This window comes from Podarcis bocagei, assembly GCF_964188305.1.
Source record: "Podarcis bocagei genome assembly, chromosome: 9".
In the NCBI taxonomy this organism is placed as follows: Eukaryota; Metazoa; Chordata; class Lepidosauria; order Squamata; family Lacertidae; genus Podarcis; species Podarcis bocagei.
In genome coordinates this window covers 54,014,252-54,032,488 of record NC_138134.1, presented here as the reverse complement: position 1 = coordinate 54,032,488, position 18,237 = coordinate 54,014,252, and the positions used below count along the sequence as shown (strand labels likewise).

Below are 18,237 nucleotides of genomic sequence, written 5' to 3'. Positions count from 1 at the left end.
TAGCCATTAGACGTAGAGTTGCACGTAGCAGCTTGAGAATGGAAACTGTAACTCAATAAAGACTTTTACTTAATGACCGCTGGCTAGCGTGATCCTCTGTGAGCTAGGATCTTGAAGCAGCTCTGACAATAAGGGATTTGGTTTAGATTGTATCTTACCTGTCCAGTGGTTTTTCCTACTTTCTTCAGTTTAAGCTTGAATTTTGCTATAAGAAGCTGATGATCTGAGCCACAGTCAGCTCCAGGTCTTGTTTTTGCTGACTGTATAGAGCTTCTCCATCTTTGGCTGCAGAGAATATAATCAATCTGATTTCGATGTTGCCCATCTGGGGATGTCCATGTGTAGAGTCGTCTCTTGTGTTGTTGGAAAAGCGTGTTTGTGATGACCAGCTTGTTCTCTTGGCAGAACTCTATTAGCCTTTGCCCTGCTTCGTTTTGATCTCCAAGGCCAAACTTGCCAGTTGTTCCTTTTATCTCTTGATTCCCTACTTTAGCATTCCAATCCCCTATAATGAGCAGAACATCCTTCTTTGGTGTCACTTCTATAAGGTCTTGTAATTCTTGATAGAATTGGTCAATTTCAGTTTCTTCAGCACCAGTAGTTGGTGCATAAACTTGGATTACTGTGATGTTAAAAGGTCTGCCTTGGATTCGTATCGAGATCATTCTATCATTTTTGAGACTGCATCCCAGTACAGCTTTCGCCACTCTTTTGTTGACTATGAGGGCCACTCCATTTCTTTTATGGGTTTCTTGCCCACAGTAGTAGATATGATAGTCATCCGAACTGAATTCGCCCATTCCCGTCCATTTTAGCTCACTGATGCCCAGGATGTCAATATTTATTCTCGCCATCTCATTTTTGACCACATCCAACTTACCCAGGTTCATGGTTCTTACATTCCAGGTTCCTATGCAATATTTTTCTTTACAGCATTGGACTTTCCTTTCGCTTCCATGCATATCCGCAACTGAGCGTCCTTTCGGCTTTGGCCCAGCCGCTTCATCAGCTCTGGATCTACTTGTACTTGTCCTCCGCTCTTCCCCAGTAGCATGTTGGACACCTTCCGACCTGAGGGGCTCATCTTCCAGCGTCATAACTTTTATATGCCTGTTGTCTTTGTCCATGGAGTTTTCTTGGCAGGGATACTGGAGTGGCTTGCCGGTTCCTACTCCAGGTGGATCACGTTTGGTCAAAACTCTCCACTATGACCTGTTCATCTTGGGTGCCCTGCTCGGCATAGTTCATAGCTTCTCTGAGTTCTTCAAGCCCCTTCGCCACGGCAAGGCAGTGATCCATGAAGGGGCTGATTGAATTACAGTTCTGTTAAAATGGTTGCTTACAGATGGTAAATGATCAGGTCATTCACAGCATGTGCAGGGCTGCTGAGAGGAGAATACAGAGGCCACTGATGTCCTTGGCTCACAAATATCTGGAGGCCCTGACTCTGAGATTTCTTTTTCTTTTTTTAAGTAAGTGAATGCACCTTATGAAAGTGAAGATACGAGGCAAAATGTACATCTAAGCAGTATCTGTGAGAAGATGTGCCAGTCTGTCTACTCCCACCTTTCAGTGTTTTTAACTAATGAATATTAGCTAATGAACTTTAATCAAAGTTAAAGCTTTGATTAATGAGTGAATTGTTTGCATGCCAGGTGATAGGAATCCTTCAGGTCCTACAGAGCTTACTATTGTGTTTCCTGCTTCTAGTCCTTAGAATCTTCATAATCCTAAAGACCAGATTTCCCCTTGTCTCCTGTTGCCCTTCCTTTCTTCCCAGCAACTAGGATACACTTTACTGTGGTGGGTTCATCTGAGATCAGATACTCACTAGAATTTATGTTGTGCAAATACACAGTAAGTGTGGGTAAATGTTAAAGAACCCCCACTCCCTGCAACTGGCAAATGCAAAAGGTGAAACCTTTGCAGATAAGCTTAGCCGTGACTCCTGCTGTGCAGGAGCTGAAGTCCAGGCACATATTAACTTTAATGGGTCTTACTCCCTGGGAAGTTAAGGTGGGTGCATGAATGCAGTAATTAGGCCTAAATAGATTTGGTTGAAACCTTGGAGTTATGCTAATTCACAGGATGATGGTAAATAAAAACATGACGCTTTATAAAGCAAAGATGTATCGCTGGTTAAAGGAAGCAAAACTTGATACAACCATTTTATACACCCTTCCGTATTGTTTAAGAATTGAGGGGTTGGTCTGGATGATTCCTGTGGGTTCCCACTAAGCTTCTAGTTTTGTATCTGCAAGACTGTACTCTGTAGTAGAAGGTGCAGTCATTCCTCAGGTTAAAGACGCTTCAGATTGAGTGTTTTCATTTTTTAAAAAATAAATTTTTATTAGGATTTTCTCATTTTTTTAAGACAAACACACAAAACATAAACATACATGTCAACACTACACACAAAAAACACATATAATTTTAAAACCTTATTTTCTTAACCACTTTCCCGGACTTCCCCCACCTCCCCTTCTTGCATCCCCATTCCAAAGTTTAGCCCAGCAGGTTCTTTATACCCCAATTAAACCCTTGTTAATATTTTACTTAATTCGTCTTAATTAGCCAATTTCAAACTTCTAAGTTTCATTTTAATACTCAACCTTAACCCCTTTTACTAAGGTCAATCCACCTTCCCTTTCATGAAATTCCCAATTAATAAATTAATTATAAAAAATCTTAACAAGTAAAAAACATAAAATTATAACCCTTTAGATTCTAAAGTTCTTCCCCCCCCTTCCCCCGGTTTCGATCCCCCAAAAATTGTCCTTCAATCTATCAGTTCTCAGCCTGCATCTATCACGTCCGAGGCCCTTAAATCTCTCTCAGTCCCTTTCAGCCAGTTTTGTTGACAGTCCTTTATGTTGAACATCAAATCTCGGAGCATCTTTGACCCAATAGGGTCTGTATTTTTTCCAACCAGTCCTCCATATTTAAGGAAAGAGTCCGGATCCTGCTTTTTGTTCTTTCTCAGCCCAAGTTTCCCAAATGTCCCAAACTTTCCAGTCTTCACCTTGATCAAATTTGTAATCCATAAGTCTTCTGCACTCCCCATAGGGAGAAATCCCCAATCTTCACTCTCCATTTCAAGCCAAATTTCTGACTTCCAAATTTTATCTTCTTTATGTGCTAGCTTAACCGGCCTCTGGTTGTTCTTTTTCAGTTGCATCATTTCTGCTCCTCCTTCACATTCCTCCGAAACAGCACATATGTCTTGCTTTCCAGCTGTAGATTCTTCTTGAGTCGAGTGCACTACTTCAGCAGATGTGTTTATTTTAGAGCTCAAGGATATGAGATTCATAGACATAACATCACTCTGCTTTTGCAGTTTTCCCAGGAACTCAAACACCCTGTCCAACTCTGCTTGTAATTTTCCATTTGCAGCCATTGTAATGTCCCAAGTCCCCTCTAGAGGGATTTTGGTTACTAAGTGTTCTTTCTCCAACAATCAGGTTATTTTGTTGTTATTGCCTCTCTAATTTTAAAAGCTTACAGTCCAATATAACAAAAGTAACCGACACAAGTAGCAAAAACAGAATTTCCTGACTTTGACAGCTCAGTTGACAGCTGTCAAACTCTGTATATATCTTCACAGGCTCCCTCACGGGTCGCTCCCGGATCGGGGGGGGGGGTTACACTTCACTCTAACGATCAGTTCTAATCCTCCAGTAATAAACTTATCGATCCAAGTCGTGAAATTAAGAGTTTTATCCCGAAGAGAAAAAGACAGTCTCTCGATCTTAGTTTTTAAATCCTTGCTTTAAGATGTCTGCAAGGGGGGGAGGCGGACTTCCTTTTGGCACTTCCCCCGGTCGTACCGAATTCAAAGTAAATTTTTAATTCCAAATTCCGTATTACTCACGGGTTGTCACTTTTGGAGTCCGAATAATCAAGGAAAGAAGTCAGCGCTCTCCAGCTATGGCTTGCGGCTTCACTCCGTGGAAGAAGCGGTCTACTCACAGCACCACGCCGCTCTCCGCCACCCACTCCGAAGCCTTGAAAAAAAAGGCTTCTTTGCAGGTCGGAGGGGACGCAAATGGTGCCCGACGAGTCACCAAGTCCACAGGCATCTGCACCTGTGGTTTCTGAGGGTCCCCGCGTCGCCGCCGCGGCAGGACCCCTCTTCCACTGAGCCTCCAGAGCTCGGAGGGAATCCGCCATTTGCTGTTCGCGCTAACCCGGAAGTCCCAGGTTGAGCGTTTTCAGGTTGCGTTCCACAGCGACCCAGAAGTAACGAAACGGGTTACTTCCAGATTTCGCCACTTGCACATGCGCTGACACTCAAAATGACGTCACACGCATGCTCAGAAGCGGCAAATCGTGACCTGCAGATGTGCAGAGGCAGGTTGCGTTCTGCTCAGGATGCAAACGGGGCTCCGGAACGGATCCCATTCACATCCAGATGTACCACTGTACTGTTGAACTTTGCTAATGTAATGGGCCTGGCTAAGTCAGTTAGGAATCCATTTACATGTTTAAAGAATTGGTCAGATACATATGTGTTGCTATGGCAACAACTGGCTGATAAAGCTCTTCCAGTATGATGTAGGCCTCCCCTGACCTGGCTGTTGGCCATGTCATCTTGTAGGTAGGAAAACAATAGCCTAGCCTTTCTTTCAATAGAGTTAGCCTTTCTTTCAGTCTGCTTGAGAGCTGGGAAGACACACTTTCAATTTGCAAAGCTTACTCATTAAAATTCTAGGAACTTCATAAAATCATTTTACTCTTTTTACTCAATATTAATCATTTTACTCAATATTAAAATATTGTACTCAAAACTATCTCTTGTGATCCGCTGCATTGTATGAATTGAATCCAGGGAAAGGCAGATAGGAGTTGCTTTGGCACCCTCTCCAAAGAATCTGAATCACATATTTCAGTTCCAATTATAGAATTGTCTCTATTGTACAGTATTGTTTTATACAGTTTTTGAAGTAAACCACTTGGAGGCCTACTGGCAAAGGGAGATATATAGAACTCATGAATAAATAAAATACACATAAATATTAAACCATTTGTACTAGTAGTGATCCAGAATGTTATGGCCTTGCACTGAGTGCAACAATGACTTGTAAGAGTTAATTTGCTGTTGTGCTACGATCAGCACAATTTTAGAATCAATCAAATGCTAAACACATGTTGTAGCCAATACTATTGGCTCATTTTGTTGAAAAGTCACATACTATAAGCTTCTATACATTATTTTAGAATTCCGCCATTTCTGCGGTTTTTCTTGAGGCCATGGTTTTATAGTGCCCAGTGGGCTGCCTCCAGTTAAATAAAAGCAATAAATAAATATATTTTATCCCTTTCCTCGTCAGTGCTTATAAAATTTTATTGCCAGTTTTACATTCCCATTTTCCTACATAGAAAGCAGTCTGGTAATGAATTCTCCTAGCGAACACCAAATTACCTTAAATGCTATGAAAAAGATATCAAGGGGATACTAAGCTATAAAAAGCTATGTGGAGTTACTAAATCATTACCAAAGAGCCAAAGTGTTCATATTTCAGTGGCCTGTTCATGCAGCTGTTTGAAAACATGCATTCTATTGCAACCTAGTGTCCTCCAGAAGTTTTGGGCTACCATCTTCCAAATGGGAGTCGGTAGTTCAAAACATCTGGTAAAGAAGCAGCAAATGGGTACAGACTATTATATGGCACACCTTGTTAATTAAAACAGCAGAACTTTATATTCGTTGGTTTTCTTTTCCATTCTGCTTCATTTTACTTGGGAAATGGCAGCTGAGCTTTACTTTTTAATATCCATGTTTTGATGTCATAATTCCTTAGGCCCTCGGTGATATTATTATTTTTTGTGTTTGTGTTTCCCCCTAGAATGGCTTCACTCCTTTATACATGGCAGCTCAAGAGAACCACATTGAAGTAGTGAAATATCTTCTTGAAAATGGAGCCAACCAGAGCACTGCTACTGAGGTACAGTACTTGGATCTTTTATTTACAGGTCTTTCTATAGGCTTTTCCTTTTTCTTTTATAAAACCGTGAAGATGAATCTGCGTGGTACACACTCCTGTTTCTTAGTTCAGCCTGACTTCTCTTAAGAGCAGCCTCAAATGCTGTCATCGGGACGGAGGGGCTGCTTAATCCTTTCTTTCTTGCCCTTCACTTGCTCAAAATGATTATTACCTCAGGCTGTTCCCTCATCTGCAAGGGGAAGGATGTGCAACTTTCCCTCAACTGTTGAGATAACAGCTGGCGGGGGGGGCATTCTGAGCACACATCATGCAGTAAGGGAAAGGGTTATGCAGCATCTTCCACCCTCGTCCATTGTTCTTCCATTCCCAATGGAAGATTTCAAGCTGCTTTTCAGTTAAAAGAGCCATCACAGAAAAGAAATAGATGACTGTGTGTAACCTGTAGTCTGGCCGTCAGGTTTTAGAAAACTTCAAACACATTGTTTTCACACCTTGACTCCAGCCAGTTCCTTAATCTCCAGTCTTCTTAGAGGGTCCTGTTATTCCTTCTCTCTCCATAGAACTATTTTCAACATTCACCAAATGAGATCCCACTTTGGGGCAGATCATCTATAAAGTTACAGTATGTTTCACTTTCTGATCATCATGAAGCTTTATCAGGAAAAGTTTGTGAATAAGGAGCATGTTGAGAGCAAGGAAGAAGTCAAGCAGAGCTGAAAGGGATGGTGGTATGGACAGAGTTATAGAGCCTAGGAAGAAGTCAAAAAGTACAGTAAACTAACTCCACTGATGTCACCCAGACTTAGTTACGTTTCTCACTTTTTGCAGAGGCACAGCTCTAATTTAATGATTCCTGGCTACTGTTTGTTCTTTCAGAGGGCTTAGTTTTAATGTATATAGATTGCGTAATATATATGATATTAACATGGCATACTGTCACTTGTTCCTAGCTGTTCAGGGTGTCACATATTCATTCTATTAGTACCAATTATCACCCAGAGATGATTTCTTCTTGTGGTCTCCCATTTGAAGAGTATTTCTTGGTTTAAAACATGTAGCTCATTCTTCATTGTAACAACTATCACAGAGATGGGGTCATAAATAATTTTAAAAATACAACACTTGAAAGCAAATAACATCATCATCATCATCATTATTATCATCTTAGTAACCAGCAACACAGTAATTCACTAAGGAGGTCCCAGTGTTAATGCTCAGCAAATGCCTGAAAGTTTTAAGTTGGTGCTGCTAATTACTCAGGGCTCACCCTATACCAGTCACTATAATTTCATTTTAATGTTTTTAATACTGAATTTCAAATCATTGTAGTGTGTATGGGGCCCTGCTGATGAAGGGTGGGTAATAAATTTAACTAGTAGTAATATTAGTAGTAAGAGGGAAGGGAGTTCCATACCTTGGGTACCACCACCAAAAAGGCCCTCCCTTCAGGTTATGACAATGTAACTGCAATGAAATTTTGAGTAGCGTAGCCCTTGAAGACCATCAGCTGGTACAGAATTCAGTGGCCCACCTCTTCAGCAGGGCTGCATTAGCAGAAGAACATAATCTCAGAAGAACCTTGCTGGATCTGACTGGGAGTATTTGAATAAGTTGTCTCCTGCAAGCTGACAGCCCATACTGCTTGTTCCTCATATATAGTATTCAGTGGTCTACTTCCTCTGAGCATTGAGGCTTAGTTTAGCTAGTGCTCTGATATCTGCACTGGATTCCCGTTGTCTTCCAGGCTCCTTGTAAGGCACAGATTATGACCTATGAGATCTAACCCACACTGGCTCAGCAAACCCATAACTCTAACCTCCCACATGTCCCTTCAAAAGTCACAATGTTAACTTAAGTTCTCTCTTCCGCCAACCTACTATTATGGTATTATAATGTCTGCCACAGAAGTACAGTGATACCTCGGGTTACATAAACTTCAGGTTACAGACTCCGCTAACCCAGAAATAGTACCTCGAGTTAAGAACTTTGCTTCAGGATGAGAACAGAAATCGTGCTCTGGTGGCGCGGCGGCAGTGGGAGGCCCCATTAGCTAAAGTGGTGCTTCAGGTTAAGAACAGTTTCAGGTTAAGAACGGACCTCCAGAACGAATTAAGTACTTAACCTGAGGTACCACTGTAAAAACTTAGAAATTGTTGATCTATGGACAAATCTACATGTTTTCATAAAGCTCTTCCACTTTTAGCAACCGTGAAAAGTGGTCCCTTATCAGTCCCTGCATTTGTCACCCTCCTCGGCATGGAGTTAACCCACCCCAGGGTATTCAGAATGGTATGACATTTATTAGCATTGCACTCCAGCCAAGCCTGCCTTTGTTAACAGCTGTTTTCTCTATCCTTTCATTCATTGGATACTATTGCATTTGATGGTGGTTCCTAAAATAATGCTTTCTGTTGCTGGGATGGGCCAGGATCATGTTACTGTTGCAGCTTTGCTAGAGTATGAAATCCTGTGTGGTTGCTAAGCAACAAGGCAGAAACAGCATTTGTAAATGAGTCACTGGCTGATCTTGAAACCCCCAGTTCTCTGCTGTTGGTGTTTAATAATCTACAGTAGATTCCATCTCCCCCCAAACAAACTAATTCATTTCTCTTAAGAATACTGTAATATGATATTGGAGATGTGAGCATGTTCTCCTAGGAATAGCTGTTGTGGGGTCCTCTTTTTAAGACCAAGCTAGTGCTGGAAGCACAGTGAGGTGCCAAATCACATCTTTCCAGGTGGAGCTTAAACAATCCTTCTTTTCAGCCAACACAACTGAGTCTCACCTATTTTGAAAAGACACCTCCTTCTTTTCTCCTGTTGGTCTAACCAAAGGATAGGCTTTCTATAATTTTACCTCAAACAGCTGACACTAGATTGACAACACTAGATAGCAACCATACAGGCTGCAGTCCAGGAATTCATCGTTCCTTCTGTATGCCCAGGGGGATTTTGGACTTTAATTCCAAACAGTCCTCCTTCAGTTGTATTGCAAGCTGCTTTTGGAATTTGAGCGCACATAGTGAAAATAGAAAGAAACATCGAAAGTTGCCTTATACTGAGTCAGGTCATTAGTCTGTCTAGTTAAGTAATGTATATGTTGACCAGCCGTGGTTCTGCAGGGTTTCATAGAGAGAGCTTTCTCAGTCCTACCTGGGGACTGAAGCTTGAATCTTTTGCATGCAAAACATGTGTTTTTAGCATGATCAGTTATGCATTGTGAAAGAAAGGACTTGCATTAAGAAAAGGAGAACAGAAGAGTACATTTTGCATATGGTAATTTATACATATAGATGCAAATTTAGAAACATTCACTATAATTTAAACAGAAATACAGTACATCTCACCATAATGGGGAAGACACCAGGGGACTTGTGTGCCTGCTCAGTCTGCTGATCAGGTGTTACTAACTGTTGATGGACAACTTTAGTGCACTGTTGATGTGTATGCTCTCCCTTTTTGTGGCTCCTTAGGACTAGACAGTCCTCAGACAAAGAGCTCCTTCAAATAGAGGCCTGCTCTCTGTAAAAAAGGACACCCTATGTGGTTTACCACTGAGCTGTGGCACATAAGCCTTAACACAAGGGTTCCTATATCCCAGTCCTAACTCAAACATAGGTACCAATGGTCCATATGCATAGACTGGCAGCAGCTCTCCAGCGTTTCAGTCTCTTTCAGCCTTACCTGGAGATGTCAGAGGACCTTGGATGTGAAAAGCAGATGTTTTACTACTGAGTTCTGTCCCTTCCACAAAGATCAGGCTTTTAACCTTCTTTTCAAGGCCTCCAGGAAAATGCACTGAATCTCTGGATGTGAGACATGAAGGAAAGGGACTGGTTCTCTGGACCATCATTGTGCTTATTTCTCATTCTTCGCCTGGGCTTTTTCTGTTGGCTCCATCTCCATGTCTCCCAGGCTCTACCCTTGACCTGGAGCACATTACCTTATTCTAGCCTGCCAAGCACTCATCTGTTCTGCCCTGTGTTCAACCAGGCAACACCCTTTGCGCTCCAAGGCTCAGTCTTCCACCTGAAGGTCTGAAATTCAACTCTCCCTTCCACATGTTTAAACAAGTGTTCTAAATTGTGTCTAGCAGAAACATTTTCCTGCATCTTCCCCTGAACTGATACAAACTTTTTTCCAACTTTGTTTGCCATGCTTAAATTATAAAGGGTAAAAAATAAGACTTGCCTAGCATGCCATTTCACAACCAAATATTATTATTGCATATGTGAGTTATTAGTTATGGTAATACAGTGGACGCTCGGGTTGCACGTTCGCAACCCGCAGTGGCGTGTCTGCGCCAGTTGTGATTTGGTCTTCTGCGCATGCACAAAGTACAATTTAGCACTTCTGCGCATGCGCGACCTCCGAAACCCGGAAGTAACCCGTTCTGGTACTTCCGGGTTTTGGAGCGCCCGTAACCTGAAAAAACGCAACCTGAAGCATCTGTAACCCAAGGTACGACTGTACATAATAGTTGATTGGAGACTTCCAATTAATATACAAAAGCTAATTACAATCATCATCAGTAACTAACAATAAAAAACCACCAGCATAAAAACAACCCCAAAGAGCACCAGCAACATTCAACTGTCAGTGGTATATGGGCCAAATAACTCATCACTGTAACATCAGCCTTGAAAATACCACCTATGTTTTTAACATTATTTTTGAACAGACGTGAAATTCAGTAGTAAATACGTTTGGAGATGGGCCTCTCTGGAGTGTTTGGTGGGTTGCCAGAGTTTAATATATCGCTAGGTGGCTAATAAAATGTTGCATGTTGAAGTACAACACACCTGTTTGTGGGAGCTCTTTATATGGGTTCTGGCTTCATGTGGAATGTTTTATTTTCTGCTGCAACAGGACGGCTTCACTCCATTGGCGGTTGCATTGCAGCAAGGACACAATCAGGCAGTAGCCATCCTTCTAGAAAATGACACTAAAGGGAAAGTCCGGTTGCCGGCATTGCACATTGCTGCCAGGAAAGATGACACCAAATCAGCAGCTCTTCTGCTCCAGAATGATCACAATGCTGATGTTCAATCTAAGGTAAAAATACGCTTGTTTCCCCCTCCTTGTTCTCCAGTATTGGTAATCGTACTAAAAACTGGGATGTCCAGGGCCTGTTTTGTCCTTTATGCAGGACAAACTCAGATGTATCACTGAGAAGAAACAACAATCTTTAGTAGTTCCTTAAACAATTTAGATGTTTTTCTGCATTCACATGTTGCACTTTTTAAGTGTACATGTAAAACATCTTACATGGTAACCAAAAAAGAAACGTCTACTTTTGTTAAGTGGCGCTATGCAAATAATAATGCTCCTCTTCTAGTAGTTAGTTGTTGCTGAAACCTGTATCTGCAATAAAAGCTCTATTGTTTAGTGCAGAACTGCAGGAGGAAACGGGTTAGATTTTCAAAGGCACAAAAATCGCTCTTCAGTTTCTAAGTTTTTCTTTTGCTGACTTTGTAAGGGTGTTTGACAGTTTTTGCATTTGAATATGTAGTCCAATTAACACACGGTTAATATCAAATTCAGTCTTTGTAAATCTGACAATCTTGTGGGGAAGGGGGAAGCTGAAGCAGTGTTGCTGTTGAGTGGGAAACTGGTTTGTGGCCCAAGAGAATGTGGGTTGCATGCAGTTAAATTGAATACTAGCTCAGGCTTTCTCCCATAACAACAAAATAATTCATTTCAGCGAACAATTTTGGCCTCTGTCTTTCTGCCAATCTGTAATATCTTTCCTCTTTTTTCCAAAACATGCTGCAACAGATGATGGTGAATAGGACAACTGAGGTACCAAAAACAACAGTTTTGTTAATCTACTCCCCCCTCCCCCAGATAATTGCTGCATTTTCCTGTCATTTACAGTTCAAACTGTACCAAATGTCATTTCTAAATGTGCACCAATGACAAAAATGTATATTTTATCCTCTGCTTTGATGTTTTTTCTTTCCTTGTTCTTTTGAGATGGTGGAGATTGTTTTTAGATAACAAGAACTGGGAATTAGAAATGGGAGTAGGCCTATGAGGATAATTTGAAATACAGAGTAATTGCATGTAATATAAGGCCATGACTCCATTAATGCTAATCTGCAGCATGGTTCCTGTGGGTAGTTGTTGGTTATTGATAAATGAAGAGATCCCAGTGGAAACCGCCTCAAAGGTATTGAGGTAAAATGTTTCTTTTAATTTTATGACAGGCATTTATGGAGGTTTTAAATGAAGAGTAGCCTCAAATCTGTCACTGGGAGATTGTGTACAGTTTAATATTTTCTACTGTAGCTGTTATACTGTACCATTATTCTAATACGCTTTGGTGAAAAAAACATTAATCTTCTAACCAAAGCAATACTTAAATTTGCCATGGAAATGAATTGGGAAGGGTCTCCATTTGGTCTCAAGAACCATCTGGGTTTTGTGATCATATGCTATCAAAACTTTGAAGGGTTTTATGAGGGCTTTTAAGGAACGATTAGGAAACCCAGACAGAATAGACCTCTTTGCAAGGAGACCATGGTGAGGTGAGGGGACTTGTGCCAGGTGAAAGCTTGCCTCATTGTTAGTTAGGTCAAATGAGCTGGGGAAGTCCAGGTGGTGAAGTGACTCTTCTGAGCATGCTTAGGAACATTGTTTCTTGCTAGAATCAAGGGATTTGTAGTTTTCCTTGGTAGAAGACCCAGAGAAGGTTGCTTTGTTGTTGTCTGCATTAATAGAAATGGAAAAACCCCAGATATTAAACTGGAAAATAATGCTTTTGGTTACCTGTTGCAGGAAGTAGTAACATTAACTCTTCTGTTTATAATAATAGGTTGGCACGGGGGGGGGGGAATGCTTTGGGTTAATGTTGCTCTAGTTTTAAAAAGTTAAATGCTTCCTTATGTAAAAATTGGTGCATTCTGATTAAGACCGTTTCTTTTTTGCAGAGTGGATTCACACCTTTGCACATAGCAGCACACTATGGAAATGTTAATGTAGCAACACTTCTACTCAACCGAGGAGCTGTTGTAGACTTCACAGCAAGGGTATGGATGCTTTGCTTTTTTGTGCATTGAGAGAACAATGAAAGGAGGGAGGTCAATGGTTGATTCTATGAACTTTCTTTAAATGTCCAAATTAAAACAAAACAAAAAATCATTTACAAGTCTGTTTTGAAAAATTATGAAAAGTAAATGATTCTTATATTTATTCTTGCAACAAATAACCCATTTTTTTCCAAAGTATCAGACTGTAATAAATTATCTTTACACAATACACTTATAGGTAGAGGGAAAGAATGTAAATTTCATGCACATGCTTCAAAACACATTAATTGAATTATTAATATAACTTCTGGCATACTTAAAAAAGCTGTGTTGTAGCAAATACCTTATGCTCATTACTCTGTTCACATATGTACTTTGCACACAACAAGCTCCAACTCTTTAATATTCTTTAATGCTTAAGATATGTAGTATATACTGTTCACATTGGAGTTCAGCTACTAGCCATATGCAAATAGAAGCAGAAATTCTGCACACGTATTTCTACGCTTCCTTAATAACTTCCTTGTTCATATGAATGACCTACTTGAATGTTGTAGGTAACATTGAAGGCCCTGTTCTGTGTCACTTGCCACTGAGTATACCATGGGTAGCCAGGAACAGAGCCTTTTCTGCTGTGGCACCTGCTTTATGGAATGTTTTAATTTATTTATGGGATTTGTACTGCACCCTTCCTCTAGAAGGGATCCTTCTGGCTCCTTCTCTAGTTGCTTTACAACAGGCAGCGGAAAGTACTTTTGCAGTGTGAGTGTGCCTTTTAATTCAACAACAGTGCCATCTTAAACATGTCCACTCAAAAGCAAGTCCCACTGAGTTCTCAATGGGGCTTCCTTCCAGGAAACAATGTATAGGCTTCTATCCCAAATTAAATGTATATGGTACAGTGGTGCCCCGCAAGACAAATGCCTCTCAAGACGGAAAACCCGCTAGACAAAAGGGTTTTCCGTTTTTGAGCTGCTTCGCAAGACGATTTTCCCTATGGGCTTGCTTTGCAAGATGAAAACGTCTTGCGAGTGTTCCGATTTTTTTCCGCTCCCCCCCCCTTTTTCTAAGCCGCTAATAGCCTTTTAGCTGCTAATCCGCTAAGCCTTTAATAGCCGCTAAACCGCTAATAGCGCTAATCCGCTAAGCCGCTAATAGCCATGCTTCGCAAGACAAAAAAACCACTAGACGAAGAGACTCGCGGAACGGATTAATTTCGTCTTGCGAGGCACCACTGTAACATGCTTATGTGGGCTTTTAAACTTTCACTGGATGTTGATGATTAAAAAGGGTTGTTTTGTTTTGACAAATTTTGTCAGTCACTTTGAGTATCTTTTAAGTGGGAAATCAATATCACCATCATCAAAAAGAAATAAATCAGTGTCAGGCAATTGGTCCTCTCCCTAGGCCAATTCCCCATGCTTTCCCTGCACTCCTCATCAGCCTTGCTCTGTGCCTACCTGGGTGTTTTCACCTGGCTGGATTGTGTCCTTATTTGTAATAATGCTTCTTGCTTGCTGGATGGAGAGGTGTGGGTGTACAAAACCCCTGCTTTTTGCATATCTGTAATTCAGCCTACCTTGCCAAGGTAAGAGTCACATCCATTGCTACACCCACTTTTGTCGTTAGCTCTGCCTGTCACTGGCATGTGGAGCTCAGAAGGTTCCCCTCAAGAGAATGTGGTCCTCAAACTGAAAAAAGATTCCCCACACCTGCTCTACAGGGTCCTGTCCATGTTCCCTCCCTGCATCCCAGCTGCTGGGACTATGTACACATAACAGCTGTTCAAGACAAGGAGATGTATTTAAGCTACAGTCCTGGGAGGAAATCTGACTGATCTTACTTCTGAGGAGGCATGCATAGAATTGAGCTATTAATTAGAATTGTTTCCCCATCTTGCCACTGAACTGCTGAAAGCTTGATTGACAATTCCCTGAAAGGGCTACATATGGTCAGCCTTGGCTGCTGCATGCACAAATGAATAAGGTTTTAAGGTTTGCCTTTTCTTGATATTTTATTTATTTACATGGTTTCTATCTCACACCTTCAACAGTGTGTTCCCAGGATGACTAACAATTTAGCAAGGAGCAATTAAGATACAATTTAAAAAATGGTAGACAGAAAATACAAAAAACCCACCATACAACAAAATGTAGAAAATAATAAAATAATGTGTGCATCTTAATATATTTCTGTGGATTGCTTTTCCTGTTTTCTACCAAGAGACCTAACCCACAGCTGAAATATGTGCAATGACAATTGGAAAAAATGAAGGATGAGACAAAACCTTCCCACCTAATTAGGACCTTTTTAATGCTGATATTTGTTACAATAATAGGCTTCATTGTGTCTTAGCTAATGTGCTATGATTGTTGCTGTATATTTAAGCACACCAGTATGTTATGAATATTGATTTATTTGTCTTGCATACAGTGTGAATGTGATGTTCGATGTTTGGTGAATGTTTTTGTTGCTGCTTAGTAAATCAGTGAAGAACCTCCTGAAGATACACAAAATACCCTTTAAAAGTGCACATTTGAAATTATGTAGGCATATTACTCTCATGAGATTTTTGTGCATACATCAACAGGAACATTTGGACCTGCGTTATTGCATTCAAATTAAGTAATTATACTGATTAACAATTGAAATTTCATTAGTTACTAAATGAAGATAAATGAAGTCTTCCATACAAAATTACCGCCCCTTCCCAGTTCTCATGAATTAGAACTGTTGTAGTAAACTTCAGTTTATTCAAACAAAATGTTAAAACACAACAAAGATCAGATTTTTTCTCTATATAGTTATAAAAAATGCATATATTTTAGTTCCATTTAACAGCATTTGCAAATTATTGCTATGAATATTTTTCTCAAGATAGGACAGTGCTAACTGTTTTCTGTATGCTGTGATGCATCTTCTATATTGTATCATGTCAAAACGCAAAGCCATCCCCATTGAACCTCTTCAAGTCCATCATGCTTTTTGTTTGTTCTTTTCATGGTGTAGAATGGAATCACCCCACTGCATGTGGCTTCCAAAAGGGGAAACACAAACATGGTGAAGCTCTTGTTGGATCGTGGAGGGCAGATCGATGCCAAAACCAGGGTGAGTGTTTCTATTCCCTGAATGTCACCCTGCACCTCCTTCCCCCCTTCTGTTTCTTTGTTGGTTTATGCAGGGATCAGAAATATGAACAGCAATATGCATTCCTTTAGAGGTAGCCATTAAGGAAGCCATTGTTTGCATTCAAGTCTTGAGTCCAAAGATTTTGTTCTGTGACTGAAAGGAGAATTTCCACTCATTGAAGAGGTTGTTTTACTCATGAAAGGAGTAACTCTATGATGGTAATTCCTTCTGTCCATGGAGCAAAAACTTTGGATACTGAACGCTCTTGCTTCACATTTGCCACTTTACTTAAGTGATGCCTCAAAATTGTATTCAGTGCCACGTGATCTTACAGAGGAAGCTGTCCACTCTTGTTGAACTTCCCAGCAAAACTTCCAAGAGTTCCTTGAATTAATTATAGACTGTTAACAAGTCAAGGAAGATATGATTGCAGGACAAGGCGTAGAACTTCCCATACACCAACCCATATAAATAAGAGACCAATAAGACTGGTTTGGGGTCAAAACAGGCCACAACTTTATTGAATATGGATGGAAGAGGTTTGGCTTGGGCATAGGGCAATCTAAATACTTCCGGCCCGCCTGCCGAAAGTGACACATGGTCAATCCAGGCAGGGGTTCCTAAGACTTAACATCAAATAGGGTGACCCCTGCGGGGACCGCCATCTGAGGGAGTACCTTCAGCCCTGGCCCAGGGGCAGGCAGAGACTACAACCTCCCTTCCGCCCAAAACAAAGGATTGCCCCAATGCTCAACCAGTTATGACAATTGCTATGAGGTAGGCAAAACCCACCAGGCCAGAGCCAATTAGTCCGGTGGGCAAATTCTTACCCGGCCCCATAAAGAACGGCAACCACTGTAGCCATAGCAGAGTCACTGATTAGCAGCGTAAACCATGGGTGGGCGGGTGAGGAAACCTGGCACAGGAACAAACAGGCTGTGCCCCAGGTGTAGACTGCTTAAATGGGCAAGGGGCGACTCCGAAGGAAGCCCACCATTGGCTCCATCAGCTCCGCACACTGGCACAGCCCAGGTCCCAGCCTGTACCTCCATTTGCCAAAGCAGGGTGCAGGCTAGGATCTGGTTACTGATAGGCGGCGGATATAATTTATTTTGGTTTTAAGATTTATTTAGAAGTAAAAGAGAAAGACCTTAGAGCTGAAAAATGGTCTGTGGCCCTGGCAAATAATTGCTGGTTGAAGTATTGGACACTGTGTTTGCATACTAGTGTAGAAAAACAAACAGTTGTGTACTGCAGACACACACACACACACACAGAGAGAGAGAGAGAGAGAGAGAGAGAGAGAGAGAGAGAGAGAGAGATTCATTTGTGTATGAAAGGTAGGCAAGAACAAGCAAATGTCCTTTTTGATTAATGAAGCTTCAGTTCTGGGACAGAGTTACAGACAAAAGTATTTTAGAATTGCAGTTTAGGCACCTATTCTATCCAAGCATGAAAGCACAATGTGATTGCTCTGGTCACACTTTAATTTGTTATACATTATTCCCTATCTTTTGAACATGCTATATTGCTCAACTGGCTAGATCAAAGTGCAGCCTTGCAATATGTGATCTGTACAGGACCACCTCCAGTTTCTCACAAAGAATCTAATTTTAAAAGTCTTTCATTGTTTGGCTTATCACCCCTGTCAGCTGGGAGTGTCGCTCAAAGCTGCTAGCACACAGACACCCACACAGAACCTAGTGAGTGTCCCAAAGCACTGGCACCCTCATTTGCACAGGTTTAGCACCGTCCTTTCTCTTCGTTCTCAAGGACACTGCTGACAGCTTCTCAGTGTGGGAGATTCCAGAGCTTTGTGGTTTTGTTTGTCAGTGTCATGCTATTGTGTGGTGTCCTTGTGTCAGGCTTTGATCCGTTTAATGTCCTCTTTGTTTTACCTTTGCTCTGTCTGCTTAGCTATGGCCATAACTAAATAGAGCAATAAAAAACAAAATAGGAATGATGTGACACTTGCCAGTTTTCAAGGATACAGTGAGTCTAGCTTTGCCATTTGTCAATTGGAGAAGTGAATAGAAAAGCACCTTTATATCCCAGTGATTTAGCGATTTGTAACCCACTCCAAAGGGATGCGGGTGGTGCTGTGGGTTAAACCACAGAGCCTAGTACTTGCC

General features: G+C 41.1%; 1 protein-coding gene across 30 annotated transcripts in view; it reads left to right on the top strand.

Annotated features, from left to right (window-relative positions):
* The window catches only part of ANK2 (ankyrin 2), a gene marked incomplete at its 3' end in the record, with an annotated part of 325,504 nt that overhangs the window by 220,071 nt on the left and 87,196 nt on the right, over positions 1–18,237 (top strand). For 24 of the 30 annotated variants that reach the window (XM_081208022.1, XM_081208041.1, XM_081208039.1 and 21 more), the window contains exons 5-9: positions 5,847–5,945; positions 10,815–11,000; positions 11,724–11,747; positions 12,878–12,976; positions 15,986–16,084. In XM_081208022.1, the coding sequence (XP_081064148.1) occupies positions 5,847–5,945; positions 10,815–11,000; positions 11,724–11,747; positions 12,878–12,976; positions 15,986–16,084 (507 nt within the window). The remainder of the gene's footprint in view (positions 1–5,846; positions 5,946–10,814; positions 11,001–11,723; positions 11,748–12,877; positions 12,977–15,985; positions 16,085–18,237) is intronic. The other 6 variants (XM_081208031.1, XM_081208036.1, XM_081208015.1 and 3 more) reach the window with 1 other exon arrangement.